Source organism: Rana temporaria, chromosome 6 (genome assembly GCF_905171775.1).
Source record: "Rana temporaria chromosome 6, aRanTem1.1, whole genome shotgun sequence".
NCBI classification, from domain to species: Eukaryota; Metazoa; Chordata; class Amphibia; order Anura; family Ranidae; genus Rana; species Rana temporaria.
In genome coordinates this window covers 180,215,535-180,230,751 of record NC_053494.1, presented here as the reverse complement: position 1 = coordinate 180,230,751, position 15,217 = coordinate 180,215,535, and the positions used below count along the sequence as shown (strand labels likewise).

The following is a 15,217-nucleotide window of genomic DNA, read 5'->3' as shown; positions in this document are numbered from 1 at the left end:
TGCTTCTGGGGGGATAGGTGTCAGTAGGGCAGTAGACAGTGTCAATAAAGTAGTTTTAATTTTTATGTATTTATTTTTTTACAATTGAGTTTGTTTTTCATTTTTTTCAAAATGCTTTTGGGGGGGCAGGGGTTGGGTCAGTGGACAGTATCGGTAGGGTGGGGATGGTGTCAGTAGTTTTTATTTTTTATTTTTACAATTACATTTTTTATCATTATTTTACAATTACATTTTAATATTTATTAATTTATTTTATTTCATTTATCAGCCCTGTTGGCGGGCTCTGATGAGATATCAGGGGGAGGACATGGAGAGGGGCTGGAGGAAGAGGAGGACGCGGGGGGGGGGGGGGTTGGAGAAGGAGGAGGACACAGTGGCCAGAGGAGTAGGAGTACACGTAGGCCGGAGGAGGACACAGAAGCCTGCCGGAGATAGTAAGGATGATTGGTGCGACAGTGGGGAAAGTTTCAAGCACAGATCTCCCTGTATGACTTTTGGCCACTGGAAAGTCTCCTGTCCTGGAAACGACTTAAAGTTGTGTTGTAAATCGCCCCAGATCGCCCTGTGGTTCATGCTCAAGTCGTGTCGGAGTCGCCTCTGAAAGTCGCGCTGGAAGTCGTGTCGCCCCAGTGTGAACCGACTCTAAGGCAGTCTTTTATTTTACACCGGAAATTCTCTTCAATCACCTCCATTGAATATGGAAAATAATGACCGTATATATTAACCTTATATCCGTAGTACAGCCAATCCACAGGGCACGTTCCATGTTTCTGCTTGTCATCCTTGGGTATTTTATCTTTTTCTATTCTGTGCATTAAGCTTGTTTTACAGATTCCCGAATTCATTGCAAAACAGTCTGAAAAACCCCAGAGGCCTGGAAGAGACAGCTTTCTAGAGTTACTGATACAACACAATGCATTATCTGTAATCCTAGCCGTGCCTTCCCCACAACCCACCCACACAACGCCTCCAGTCATCCTGGAAGACTTACCGGTAAGTAGAATGATAGTATATAATAAACTTTACAATTATGACTATTTCTCTCACCGAACAGAAGAAATTATCTTGTATGTCTAAACAAGTATTGGTGGAATACCAATGATAGGCCTACGTTGGCAAACCCCATGATTTTGTGTTTAGGGAAAAAATTGCTCAATCTTCTTTACAAACTTCTCAGCACCCTATTCGTAGAAAATAAATGTACATGAAAACTGATACATTTATGAAGTTAGGGGTAGTGGTCCATTAGGGGCACCTGGGTGCCGCCCCCTCTCTCTCCAGGCCACCCCCCTATATGCAATGTATAGATTCATGCATAGCATTAATCTATCAACGGCCGCCGTGGCCACCTCCTGTTCATGCGTCCGACCCCTTTCAGGGCACCAGGTGCTTTTTTAAGCACCTGATTAGAGCCAGAGGCTCAAATAGGCGTCAAAATTGTCTGGGCTCGGGTTGCAGAGAATGCACTCCGATCCCACCCAGGTGTGTTACAACAGCGAATGAATATTCGCTGTTAAAACACTGATCCTCAATCCGGCCAATCAGAAGTGGGTGCGATTGGCAAAAAAGAGAAGACTCCGGATTGGTCGCCGAGGAGGTCGGAGTAAACAGAGGCCGCCATCGCTGTGATGACCTGTGGAGAGCAGGAGAATGGGAGGCTGCCACCGTCGAGCAGGTGAATCCGCTGGTGATGGGGTAGGTGCTACCGACAGACCGAGGGGGGGCGGGCTTGCTATACTGTTTTGCCCCACCCCCAAAAAAAATTCCACCGGTCGCCACTGGTTAGGGAAATGGCCGATGGTTTATTAAAGTGGTAGTAAACCGTGGCATTAGGAAGGCAATGGCATAATGTGCTAGTATGCATTGCATACTAATACATTATGAAATACTTATCTGAGAACAAAGCCCTTCAACAGTGTGCTGTCACCATAGAGAGCTTCCATCTTTACCTTGTCTTCCTTGCAGGTTTGCGGGAGCTGCAATGACCTCACTCCTGCGCATGTGCACGGGAGTCACGGCATTGCACAGCGCTCTGAAGGAATGGCACAGGTATGTCGTTTCTTCAGAGCGCATGCGCCAGTGACGCCACCATCTGTCAAATGAGCAAATATCTCCTAAACATTTAGGAGATATTAATTTTTCGACCAATCCAAATTCAAATTGTTCCAAAAAAATTGGAATTCCTTTGAAAATAATAAAATAAGATGAAACGAATCAACTAAACAAAATTAGTAACAAATCTACCTGAAACAAAACTAAACACATTTTTCTGATCTGCACATGTCTACTGAGAGGCCGGCCTGGTGTATTGTGAATAGGATTGAACAGTGCTTCGGGACATGTTCAAAGCTTGGGATATTTTTTTAGAACCTAACCCTGCTTTAAACTTCTCCACAACTTCATCCCTGACCTGTCTGGTGTGTTCCTTGGCTTCCATGATGCGGTTTGTTCACTAAGGTTCTCTAACAAACCTCTGAAGGCTTCATAGAACAGCTGTATTTATACTGAGATTAAATTACACACAGGTGGACTCTATTTACTAATTAGGTGACTTCTGAAGGCAATTGGTCCCTCTAGATTTTAGTTAGGGGTATCAGAGTAAAGGGGGCCGAATACAAATGCACGCCACACTTTTCACACATTTATTTGTAAAAAATGTTGGAAACCATTTGCCATTTTCCTTCCACTTCACAATTATGTGCCACTTTGTGTTGGTCTATCACAAAAAGTCCAAATAAAATAAATTTACATTTTTTAATTGCAACATGACAAAATGTGGAAAATTTTAAGGGGTATGAATACTTTTTCAAGGCACTGTAACTATATAAAAATATACCATGTCTAGAATTTATCTTTAAGAACTTAACTGAACAATTTCCATTGATGTCCTTTGGAAACCTGTTGCGTTCATTTCCTAAGCCCACATCCGCAGCCCAGAATTGTCCAGAATTTTGGACTCCTTACTGAAAACTGTAGTCATTTTCTGTGCATAGCAGTAGCTAAATGCAGTCCTCTCCATGTAACTGATATATCAGAACTTTGAGGATGTTAGAAATGAAAAGCAAAAGGGAGGGGGAAAAAAATCACACGATACACAGGCATAAAATTGGTATCCTCCTAATTTCAGTGTTGCCAACCGTCCATATTTTTACGCACAGTTCGTAAAAACTGGCACTTTTTCCCCCCGTTCGTAAATGTCCGGAGTTGTGGGAATGAGCCAGTAAAAATAGCCAAGATCGGTTCGGCTTGGAACTGCGCATGGAGATTTAAGGCAGGAGGTGATTGGAGGCAGGGGGCGGTGGTGGCTGCGGTGGCACCACAGAGGGGGTGGAGACAGGGGGCAATGGAGGCAGGGGGAGATTGGAGGCAGGGGGTGTTAGTGGCAGGGGGTGATTGGAGGCAGGGGGTGACGGTGGCACTGCAGAGGGGGGTGGAGGCGGGGGTGATTGGAGGCAGCGGGCCTGGGGGAGATTGGAGGCAGGGGGGGATTGGAGGCAGAGGGAAATTAGAGGCAGAGGGAGATTGGAGGCAGGGGAAGATTGTGGCACCGCAGATGGGGGTGAAGGCAGGGGGTGTTGGTGGCAGAGGGGGATGAAGGCAGGGGGTGATGTGACTAAATAATTTGCCCTTATTATATCGAAAATAACAAAAATATGTTTTCTTACCTTGATATCTACCTTAAATCACATTGCTATTTGTCTAGCATACTTGTTTGTAGCCTAAATACTGAAATTTGCACCTAAAAATGTAATTTAGTAACTTTAGTGAAATGCCAGTAAAAACGTGGCCGCGCCAGTAAATTACGGGTGTCGCGCCGGTAAATTTCAATCTGGTAGGTTGGCAACACTGCCTAATCTATACATTTGTTTTCTTTTGATATGAATATTCTGTGAATATGATGATGAAGGATAATCCCGTCTTGTAGCACCAACCTGTGTCTGTCATGATATAGGCACACTGCTGTCCTCTATTGGATAAATCGTGGCTCTCTGGCTCCTTTTCCCAGTTCTTGTAGATAACAGGTGATCCGTCCTTCCATCTGCCGGCACATCAAACACAACTATTTAAAGATAACCTGTCATAGGCCATGACATCATAGAACATTTGTTTGTTGTACAAGCTGGTAAGTGACCTGCTAAGATCTATAACAGAACCTCCCTGCTATATCCACTTCCAGACCGGGGGCCAGATTCACAAAGGATTTATGACTGCGTATCTCCAGATACGCCGTCGTAAGTCCGAATGTGAGGTGACGTATCTCGGCTTAATCAGTAAACAAAACAAGAACAAGAGAAGAAATAGAGCAACTTCTGAGCAAAAACGAACAATGAGGAAGTGAAAAGAGGAATGTCTGCAGGTAAAGGATGCTTATTATGAAAAAATTATTTTTCCTTTACAACCCCTTTAATAATTAAAACATTTTTTTTTGCTTTGTTCACTAATATTTTCACACTTTTAAAAATATATTTACAAGTTTCACATTGAAAAAAGCGCACAATTTAAAATAAATACATTTATTTCAATTGTAAATAACTCTTCAATGCTTTTTGCTGACAACCGAAGTGTACACAAAACAGTTGCGATGGGTATTGGTAATTGGTATCAGCAAGTATTAAAATAAAAATGTATCAGTACTCGTACTAGTTGTAAAAAAAATGGTAACGGTGCATCCCTACTTTTTTTCCAAAGTAAAAATAATTTCTGCATTAAAAGCAAACAGATTACAGCATCCTCTATACAAAACGTGCATGAGGTAAACAGAAGCGTGGTATACCCAACCCAGAAATAGAAAAAAACTCCAAATTTCATACAAGTGTGTGGCTTTACTGTGTGACTTTGGAAGGAACTTTGAATCTTGTAACGAGAACTGTCTTGTACTATGAAGAAGAACATGGAAAAGGAAACCATCCCTTATATGAACTGGCCAATGAGGGTTCCCTGCTAAGCACAGGGGGCGTGTAATAAGGGGGCTGGGATGAATGAATTATATGGATTGACCAATGAAAATGCATTTTGTGATTGTGTGCTGATAATAAAGGCAACTTCCCAGACGGCAGCCATTCTCTCTGCTGTTTGGGATTGAAGCCAAGAGAGGTGAGATGTGGGATTTATTTTGTCTGTAAATTGCACTGTTTCACCATAGTAATTTGAATCAGACGGCAGAATGGGTAACCCTGAGATTGTATCAGGAAATCAATTAATTAATGAGTCTCTATCATTACATTCCTGGTAATATCGCTGTAGTATTCATGCAGGCTGTACCTTGAGAAGTATGTTTTTTTTTTATACTCTGCCTCATGCTGCATCTGTCCCCCGGCACCTGTGCACTGAGAACCGAGCGATCAAACATCACAGATGACTTGGTTCTCTCAGCTACCCGAGCAGAGAGCTGTAGACTGTCAATCAGCAGCTCTTCGCTCAGCCCCATACCCCCTCACTGGAGTGCTGAGCTGTGGAGGGGTCAGGGAGCTGCCATCTCAGGCTCTCAGTGGCTCGCTGAGAGGCTCAGACGGGCATCATATGGTTGGGATGACGTGGTGCCTGGACTGATTCCTGTGATGTCAGCAGAGAGCTGATTGCACTCCTGTGATCCATAGGAGAAGCCCAGTCAAACAAGCTCAGGCTGGACTTCTCCTTTAGGGTAACACATATTTAACATATAGTGGGGTTTTCTTAAATATGACTGCAGAAATTAAAAGATACTTTAACCCTAGGCAATCAAATCTGTATTATTGTGAGCTGTCCAGATAGGAACAAATCAGATGTGTTTAACCTCTTGCTGACTGTGTAACACGTGTGGTGCCAATAAGGGCAGGCTTTATTGCCCAGCTGCTGCGCATAAGCATCTGTGTGCAGGAGGTTGTGTACTGTGCACTGCACACCCCCAGCATAGTGCCTGAGCTGTCACCGACAGCACTCACTCAAAGTTTCCGATCAGCAACCAACAGGAAGGGTGATCTCCGTAAGAGCCCATCAGTGGTCACATGACACAGAAGCCACACCACCTCCCTGGTTTTCAAATAAATAAATGGCAATACCTTCCAAAGCCATCATGTGGGTTTTCGTAAACGAGACCAAGCCACCATTTTTCATTCTTGTTTGACATCTAGAAGTATAGTAAGTAAGGTATGTTTAGAGTAATATTACAATGTATAAAGATATTTACAAACCAGCCAATAATATATTTATCAGCAACACAAGATAATGATATGACAATCATTCTTGTGCTGACAAGATCTATAAAATTTAGGGTTTCATTCAGGGGTCAAGTCCTGGGGAAAAAAGTGTGGGAACTCCCACCCAAGATCCAATCCCCCACCAAAAAAAAAAAAGATACGCTCATATGCATTATTACTAAACCGCAAGTTCTTTCTAAATCCCGAGATAACTCGCGGCAGACCTCCGCAATGTCTCCTGGGAACAATGACAAAAGCTCCCAGGAGACATTGCGGCATCGAGGAAGTGACAGAATACGCGCACACTAAAGATGAATCCATATACAGGAAGCGGGCAGTAACATAAATGATTACTAAGGTTCGCCTGCCCCTGACAGTGACTCGAGCTGGGCATCGCCGCTTAGTGAAGGATTGGCTCGGGCGGCTCGGCTGCTTGAGGCTGCTCTAGTCCTGCAAAGGGAACTGCGTTCCTGCTGTGAAAAAAGTGCAGGAACTCCGTTCCCATGCGTTCCAGCAGGACTTGAGCCCTGGTTTCATTCAAACCACAGGGAGGTTGAATTCTATAGATGGAGCTCACATATCAGTATTCCTCAGTAGCTAGGTGGACTTGTTAATTATGAATGAATTTAGCTATTGATAACACAAAGCGGCATACATAGCAGAATAGATTATAGCGTGCACAGGGACCATAAACTATGCTGTGTCCATGATGTGATACCTCTATATTTATCCCTTTAGATGACTGCAGGCTGTAAAGAGGAATCCATGCCTGTAATCAGTCTCAGACATGATCATTCAGTGCCCAGGGTGAACATGGCAAACATACTTGTTAGAGGAGGGAATGGAACTAATAGCGTCAGACACAGCGTGCACCATCAAACCGTATATGATGTTTGTGGATAGCACCCTATAGGCGGGTGGAGGCTAAGGGGCCCTTGGGTAGAGTTGCGCCGAACACCCCCCCAGTTAGGTAAGTGGCAAAACTCTTGAACATCGCAAAAGTTCGGACCCAACCCGTGAACCCTATTAAAGTCTATGGGACCTAAACTTGAAAAATCAAAAGTGCCCATTTTGAAAGCATAAATGCAAGTTATTGGCCATAAAAAGGGTATGGAGGCCTGGGTACTGCCCTGAGGGACATGTATCAATGCTTAAAGTGAAACAATAAAAATTAAATATTCCATTAAATATAGTGCCTCGGGGGGCTGGGGTGCCCTTAGTATGCCTACAAAGTGGTGTATCTATGCCGTGTATAGAACCTGCTGCAGCAAAACAGAAATTAATAACAAAAAAAAATTACATTTAAATTTCCGGCAAAATACAATACCATTGCCGACAATACACAAATGTTTTTTTTTTTTTAAAACAGGCCCTTTGGCTCTGGTATATATTTTAAGGGGAACCCAACTCCAAAATAAAAAAAAAAAAAAAAACATACCTGACCCTTATCGGAGCATGCAGCCTGGTAAGTCAGGAAAGGAAGGAGGGGGGCATGTTGATGGGGACAGGGGGCTCTTCCCGACAACCCTGGGTGGTGGTTGTGGGGGTCTGCAGGCAGGGGGCTTATTGGAATCTGGAAGCCCACTTTAACAAGGGGGCCCAGAGATCCTGCTCCCCATGTGAATGAGTATGGGGTGGCCGGAAGACCAGAGGCCGTAAAAAGACGGCCTCCCGGATTTATAGAGCCACCTGGAGGCCGTCTTTTTACTATGGCCCGGGACTGAAGTAGTTAAAAAAAATCCAACCATGTGTACACTCCATCGGACAAACTTTTTCCAACAACCAACAATAGCAGAATTTGAACAAAGGGTGGCAGTAAAGAGCAGAAAAGAGCAGAAAAAACACGTGATTTGGTGAAAGTTGGCTGAAAAAATCCTGCCGTGTGAATGCATACCAAGTTCACGGCCAACGCCCTTCAAACAAAAATCCACGGAAAAGTTTGTTTTAAGTCCGACCGTGTGTATGAGGCTTAAGACCTCACTAAACTAACTTATATGTTTTGCAAGCTTGCCATGAATTCATATAAAGCCTCATACACACAGTCAGACTTCAAACAAACTTTTCTGTGGAATTTTGTTTGAAGGGCGTTGGCCGTGAACTTGGTATGCATACACACGGCAGGACTTTTTCAGCAAACTTTCCCAAAATCATGTGTTTTTTCTGCTCTTTACTGCCACCCTTTGGTCAACTCCTGCTATTGTTAGTTGATTTTAACATTGGTTCTGAGAATGCGTATTTGTACTTCGGACTAAAGTCTGATGGATTTCTGTACACACGGCAAGACTTTGCACCGCAGGACTTTTGTTGCCGAAAAGTTTGTCCGTTTGCAGAGCGAACTTTTGTCCGATGAAAACCCGAAAAAGGTTGTCCGATGGAGCGTACACACGGTCAGATTTTTTTGAAAACCTGAAAATTTTGAAGTTTGTTGTCAAAAAGTCTGATCCTGTGTATGGGCCTTTACACCTATAAGTGTCGAATTATGAATTTGAAATAATATTCTAACAGGCTGAAATTAGTCTTCAATAAAAGAAGGTGAAATGATTGCAGGCTGCAAAAAAAAAAAAACAGATTTGTTGTAAACCTACCTTTTTAATCCTTCTGTGGATGAATTCTTGTTCAGCCTCAGAATGTATGGTGGCCATGTAACTTCCTATCCAGGCACATACAAATTCAAATGCAGCAAAGTCAGCATTTGCTTTATAGAACAAGTAATTTATTCCTTGATAAAAAACAAATGGAATTTCTGAAACATAAAAAAGGAAAAAAAATAAATTAGCTCGCTTTATAGCTTCCAATATTTTAGGACTGAAAATCAGAAACATCTATCAACTGCTTGCCGACCAGCGACGTATAGCTACGGGCGATAGCCCGTAGCTATACGTCGGCTCTCACGCTGGCCACTAGGGGCACGTGCGCGCCGCCGGAGGAGCGCGTCACCCCCGATCGCCCCTGACTCCCGTGCATGTGCCCGGCGGGCGCGATCACCGCCGGGCACACGCGATTGCTCGTTACAGTGTCCACCATATTGTCGCAGTACCGAAAAAAAAATAATCGCTGATCGCCGCCATTACTAGTAAAAAAAATATATTAATAAAAATGCCATAAAAATACCCCCTATTTTGTAGACGCTATAACTTTTGCGCAATCAATAAACGCTTATTGCGATTTTTTTGTACGAAAAATATGTAGAAGAATATGTATCGGCCTAAACTGAGAAAAAAAAATAGTTTTTTTATATATTTTTGGGGGATATTTATTATAGCAAAAAGTTAAAAATATTCATTTTTTTCAAAATTGTCGCTCTATTTTTGTTTATAGCACAAAAACTAAAAAACGCAGAGGTGATCAAATACCACCAAAAGAAAGCTCTATTTGTGGGGAAAAAAGGACACCAATTTTGTTTGGGAGCCATGTCGCACGACCGCGCAATTGTCAGTTAAAGCGACGCAGTGCCGAATCGCAAAAAGTGCTCTGGTCTTTGACCAGCAATATGGTCCGGGGGTTAAGTGGTTAAAAGAGGGGTGTGTAATATATTGGACACCTTTTGCTTGCCAATGGGTCAACTTTTCCTTTGAAATAAAAAAGCCTTTAGTGTGATGCCAGATATTGCATGCGATTTGCACCGCATTGAGGTGAAGATCACATCAAATGTCTGTGTGATGCAAATTCAAACTATATGGCTGAACTTGCATTGCATTTGTGCAGGACTCCTTTTTTGTTCACACAATCAGATCGCACTGCATTTTTTGCGAAGTGATGGCGGGGTGTCGTTACCTTAACATACACTCCATAATCAGTTTGCATGAACAGGTTGCGATTTTGATGCGGTGTGAATTTGCAGTGAATACACAGGGAATTCACATCGCATCCAGTGTGAACCGGCCCTTAACCGCCTGCCAACCGCCGCACGCTGATGTACGTCGTCAGAATGGCACGGCTGCGCATATTGGCGTACAGGTACGTCCCCTTTAATATGCACAGCCGTGGGTCGTGCGCGTGCGTTGCGCGGACCCGATCGCCACCAGTGTCCCGCAATCGGGTCACAAAACTGAAGAATGGGGAGAGGTAAGTGTAAACAAACCTCTCTCCGTGCTTCCTAGTCCGACTGTCACTGATCGTCTGTTCCCTGTCATAGGGAACGATGATCAGTGACGTCACGTCACACACCAAGCCACGCCTCCACACAGTAAGAATCACTTTCTTAGGGCACACTTAACCCCTTCAGCGCCCCCCTACAGGTTAACCCTTCACTGACAGTGTCATTTTCACATTAATCAGTGCATTTTTATAGCACTGATAACTGTGAAAATGACAATGGTCCCAAAATAGTGCCAAAAGTGTCCGATGTGTCCGCCTCAATGTCGCAGTCATGATAAAAAATCGCTGATCGCCGCCATTACTAGTAAAAAAAAAATATTAATAAAAATGCCATAAAACTATCTACCCTATTTTGTAGACGCTATAACTTTTGCGCAAACCAATCAATAAACACTTATTGCGATTTTTTTTTACCAAAAATATGTAGAAGAATACGTATCGGCCTAAACAGGAAACATTTTTTTTTTTTAATTGTCGCTCTTTTTTTGTTTATAGCGCAAAAAATAAAAACTGCAGAGGTAATCAAATATCACCAAAAGAAAGCTCTATTTGTGGGGAAAAAAAAGACGCCAATGTTGTTTGGGAACCACGTTGCACAACTGCGCAATTGTCAGTTAAAGCGACGCAGTGCCGAATCGCAAAAAGGGGTCTGGTCCTTTAGCAACAAAATGGTCTGTGGCTTAAGTGGTTAAAGGATGAGATCCCCTTTGTTCACTTTTTTTTTCTGGGTCCGCTGGGATTCGGCTAGCTGGGCCAGTGAGAACCTCAGTCCCTGTCAGGAGCCTTGAGGCCCAGGAGATCAGGGTAAGGGTTCTTCCTCATCGGAGAAGGTCATGTGTACACCCTGTGCACTTTTTTGTGTGTGCACTTTTTTTTTGCACCAGGTGTTAGTCTGAAGCCTCGTACACACGGCCGAGGAACTCGACGTGCCAAACACATCGAGTTCCTCGGCCAGTTCTGCACTGAAGCCGCCGAGGAGCTCGGCGGGACGAGTTCTCCCATAGAACAACGAGGAAATAGAGAACATGTTCTCTATTTCCTCGCCGAGCTCCTCGTCGGCTTCCTCGGCCGAAAGTGTACACACGGCCAGTTTCCTCGGCAGAATTCAGCCAGAAACTCGGTCGGAAGCTGAATTCTGCCGAGGAAACTGGTCGTGTGTACGAGGCCTGAGTGTGTTTCACACACCACAGGCTTTAAAAAAACAAAAACAAAATAATAATAAAAAAAAAAAAAAAAAACTATTCAAGTTCATATTAATTCATACCAACAACATGCCAGTCTGGAAACTTTGGTTTGACCCCTAGAAAAAAAATATAAAAATAGAGAAATTTTATTGTTTAGCAGTTACAGTAAGTAATAATATTTCTGATGAACTGTCTGCTCCAAATGCTTCCAACTTTATACTTTTGTGTTAGCTTTTAAAGTTTGTCTGCTTTCATTGGTGTTTAAAGCAGACCTTTACTAATTTTTTCATCTTTCCATCTATTAAATCTTCTCTCCTTGTTGTTTTAACTTTGAATAGTAAAATTTTTTTGTCTGCCAGTAAATACCTTATACAGCCAGCTTCCTGTTTCTTGTCTGGTCATTAGCCTAGGCCTATGACATCATGCACAGCTCTCTCTCTCGCTCTTGTTAGAGTTTGCCAGGAAGGGAGGGGGGTCATAAGAAGGCCAATGAGAGCTGCAGAGCTGGGGGTGTGCCTCTGTGTAAATCCAGGAAGTGAACAGGCAGCAGCTTCAGCTGCCCACAGTTAAAATGGCTGCAGCCAGACTAAGTGGAGGGAGATTTCTGCAGCATATTTGGCTAGTACAGAATCACAGTATATACAAAATAATGCAAAGTGGTTGGAGGGAAGCTGCAGGATGGCAACAACGTTTTTATTATGAATTATGTCAGCAGACTGCAGTTCCTCCTTAGACCCCATTCACACCTTCGCGTTTTGTCGCATGTAGCGCGACGCGAACAAACGCCAGAGGGACGAAAAGCAATGAAAGTTAATGGGGATGGTTCACATCTGCACGCTGATGCGCCTGACGCGCATCGCCTGTAGTCAAAAGAAGTTCCGGACCCTTTTTTGTCGCGCAATACGCGCGATATGCGCGTATTTGAGCGTTTTTGGTTTTCCATTGAAATCAATGTAAAACGCCAGATACGCGCGTATTGCGCGACAACAAGCGTTTGCTACGGGCGTTTCGTCAATAGAACTTGTCGCCCATGCAGAAGATTAAAAAAATCTACCAACATAGCAACAAGTGATGAAAAGATGATAGTTTTTCCTATTGGCTAAAAAAACAACGTCTAAGTACAAAAACGTCGGACAACGCTGTATGCAAACGCGCATATTAGCATGAATACGCGCAAAAAAACCGCAGAAAAAAAACGCCGGAAAACGCCGCTATTGCCTACGCCTAGGTGTGAATGCAGCCTTAAGACAGCACAACACTATACAGCCAGATTTACATAATTGTATTTTTTTCAGGCCCGTGAATTTATAGTGTTTGCAGTTTGGAAATGGGAGTACATTAGCGCTACATTTGCATTTTGCTTTTGGTCATTTGAATGGCTGAGTTTAAAGAAGAACTGCAGGCATGATACAGTACTTAGTATTTTACATAGTTCCTTTGTTCGAGCTTGGACCAATTTAATTATGTATTTACCATAAGTGCCTGACACCCGTGGAAGCTGGAAATGACTGAAGTAGACACCTCTCTATACTCTAGTGATCTCCACTTGCCTCTGGGCCCTGTGCTAAGTACCTGGTGCATTGTGAACAAAGGAGGTTGGTGGATTGACACAGGAACCATTCAGGGAATGCTTTGCATTTTCTGAATGAATGCAAAGTGTTCTCTTATTGGACGAGGTGGATAGTGTGACATCACCACCCCTCCTCTCCACCTTATCCTATCAGAGAACACTTTGCAATTATGTTGCAAGCAGCACAGGAAGTGAGGGTTAAAGGGGATGTAAAGGTAATTTTTCCCCCCCTAAATAGCTTCCTTTACCTTAGTGCAGTCATCCTTCACTTACCTCATCCTTCCATTTTGCTTTTAAATGTCCTTATTTCTTCTAAGAAATCCTCACTTCCTGTCCTTCTGTCTGTAACTCCACACAGTAATGCAACACTTTCTCCCTGGTGTGGAGAAAGCCTCTTGAGGGGGCGAGCAGGAGTGTCAGGATGCCCACTAACACACAGCTCCTTTCTCTATCTGCAAAGTAGAGAGGCCCAGATTCACAACGGAGATACGACGGCGTATCTCCAGATACGCCGTCATATCTCAGCGTTGTGCCGTCGTATCTATGCGACTGATTCTTAGAATCAGTTACGCATAGATATCCATTAGGTCCGACAGGCGTAAGTCTCTTACGCCGTTGGATCTTAACTGCAATTTTTTTTTTGCCCGCTAGGTGGCGCTTCCGTCGATTTCCCCGTTGAGTATGCAAATTAGCTAGATACGCAAATTCCCGAACGGCCGACGCAGTAAAGTTACAATGTTTAAGTTAGGCTTTTCCCGGTGTAAAGTTGCCTCTGGGTCTATGAGGCCCAGTCAATGTTAAGTGTGGGCGTCATTTCCGCGTCGAAAATTTATAAAATTACGTCGTTTGCGTAAGTCGTCCGTGAATGGTGCTGGACGTAATTTAGGTCCACGTCAAAACCAATGACGTCCTTGTGACGTCATTTAGAGCAATGCACGCTGGGATATTTTAGGGACGGCGCATGCGCAGTTCGTTCGGCGCGGGGACGCGCTTCATTTAAATGATACACGCCCCCATACCCGCCGAATTTGAATTCCGCCGGGTGATTTACGTTACACCGCCGCAACTTTACACGCAAGTGCTTTGTGAATAAAGCACTTGCCTGAAAAACTTGCGGTGGTGTAACTTAAATCAGATACGTTACGCCCACCCAAATTTACGCCCATCTACGAGAATCTGGGCCAGAGTGTCCTGACCCTCCTGCTCACCCTCTCCCCCTCAAAAAGGCTTTCTCCACACCAGGGAGAAAGCCTTGCATTACTGTGGGGAGTTACAGACAGAAGAACAGGAAGTGAGGATTTCTCAGAAAAAATAAGGACATTTAAAAGCAAAATGGAAGGATGAGGTAAGTGAAGGAGGACTGCACTAGGGTAAAGGAAGCTATTTAGGAAAAAAAAATTGTACCTTTACAACCCCTTTAATCTTTCCAACACAGCCATCAATGGCAGTAAAAATCTGACAGGGGTTCTAACCCTCCCCGGCTTTATCCAAAACTAAAAAATAAATTGAGGTTGATATTTAAATCAGGAATCTGTAGGCCCTAACTGCTGGCAACAGACAGAGAGTAGTCAGATGGATTTTTCCTGGAATTATTATACACAATTTATATTGCGCCAACAGTTTACGCAGTGCTTTACAATGTATAGGGGGGACAGCACAATTGCAGTACAGTTCAATACAGAAGGTACAGGAGGGCCCAGCTCGTAGAGCTTACATTCTAAAGGGAGGGGGTGGTGGTACAAAAGGTAATAGCTACAGAGAATGATTTGATGAGGGTGGCTCGGGGACAGTTGTTAGGTGGGTGTGGGATAGGGTTCCCTGCATAAATTCGTTGTCAGGGATCTCCTAAAGGTGGACAGGATAGGGACTGATCGGACATACCCGTGGCAGGGAGTTCCAGAGGATAGGAGAGGCTCTGGAGAAGTCCTGAAGGCGGGCATGGGAGAAGGTAACAAGGGAGCTGGAGAGCAGGAGGTCCTGGGAGCAGCGAAGGGGACGATTTGAGCGATATCTGCAGATGAGGTTGGTGATGTAGATGGGGGCGATGTTGTGAATGGCCTTGTATGTTATTGTTAGCATATTGAATTTTACACAGTAGGGTAGGGGAAGCCAGTGAAGGGATTGGCGAGAGGAGCATTCTCTATGACAGTGGTCTCCAAAGTGCGGCCCAGGGGCCAGATGCGGCCCTT

General features: G+C 43.8%; 1 protein-coding gene across 2 annotated transcripts in view; it reads right to left on the bottom strand.

The window, feature by feature from the left end:
- Positions 1–15,217, bottom strand: part of PLA2R1 (phospholipase A2 receptor 1) — a 156,641-nt gene that overhangs the window by 48,503 nt on the left and 92,921 nt on the right. For both annotated transcript variants that reach the window (XM_040357890.1, XM_040357891.1), the window contains exons 16-20: positions 11,539–11,574; positions 8,762–8,919; positions 6,039–6,106; positions 3,933–4,039; positions 726–874 (exon numbers count right to left, since the gene is read on the bottom strand). In XM_040357890.1, coding sequence (XP_040213824.1) covers positions 726–874; positions 3,933–4,039; positions 6,039–6,106; positions 8,762–8,919; positions 11,539–11,574 — 518 coding nt within the window. The remainder of the gene's footprint in view (positions 1–725; positions 875–3,932; positions 4,040–6,038; positions 6,107–8,761; positions 8,920–11,538; positions 11,575–15,217) is intronic.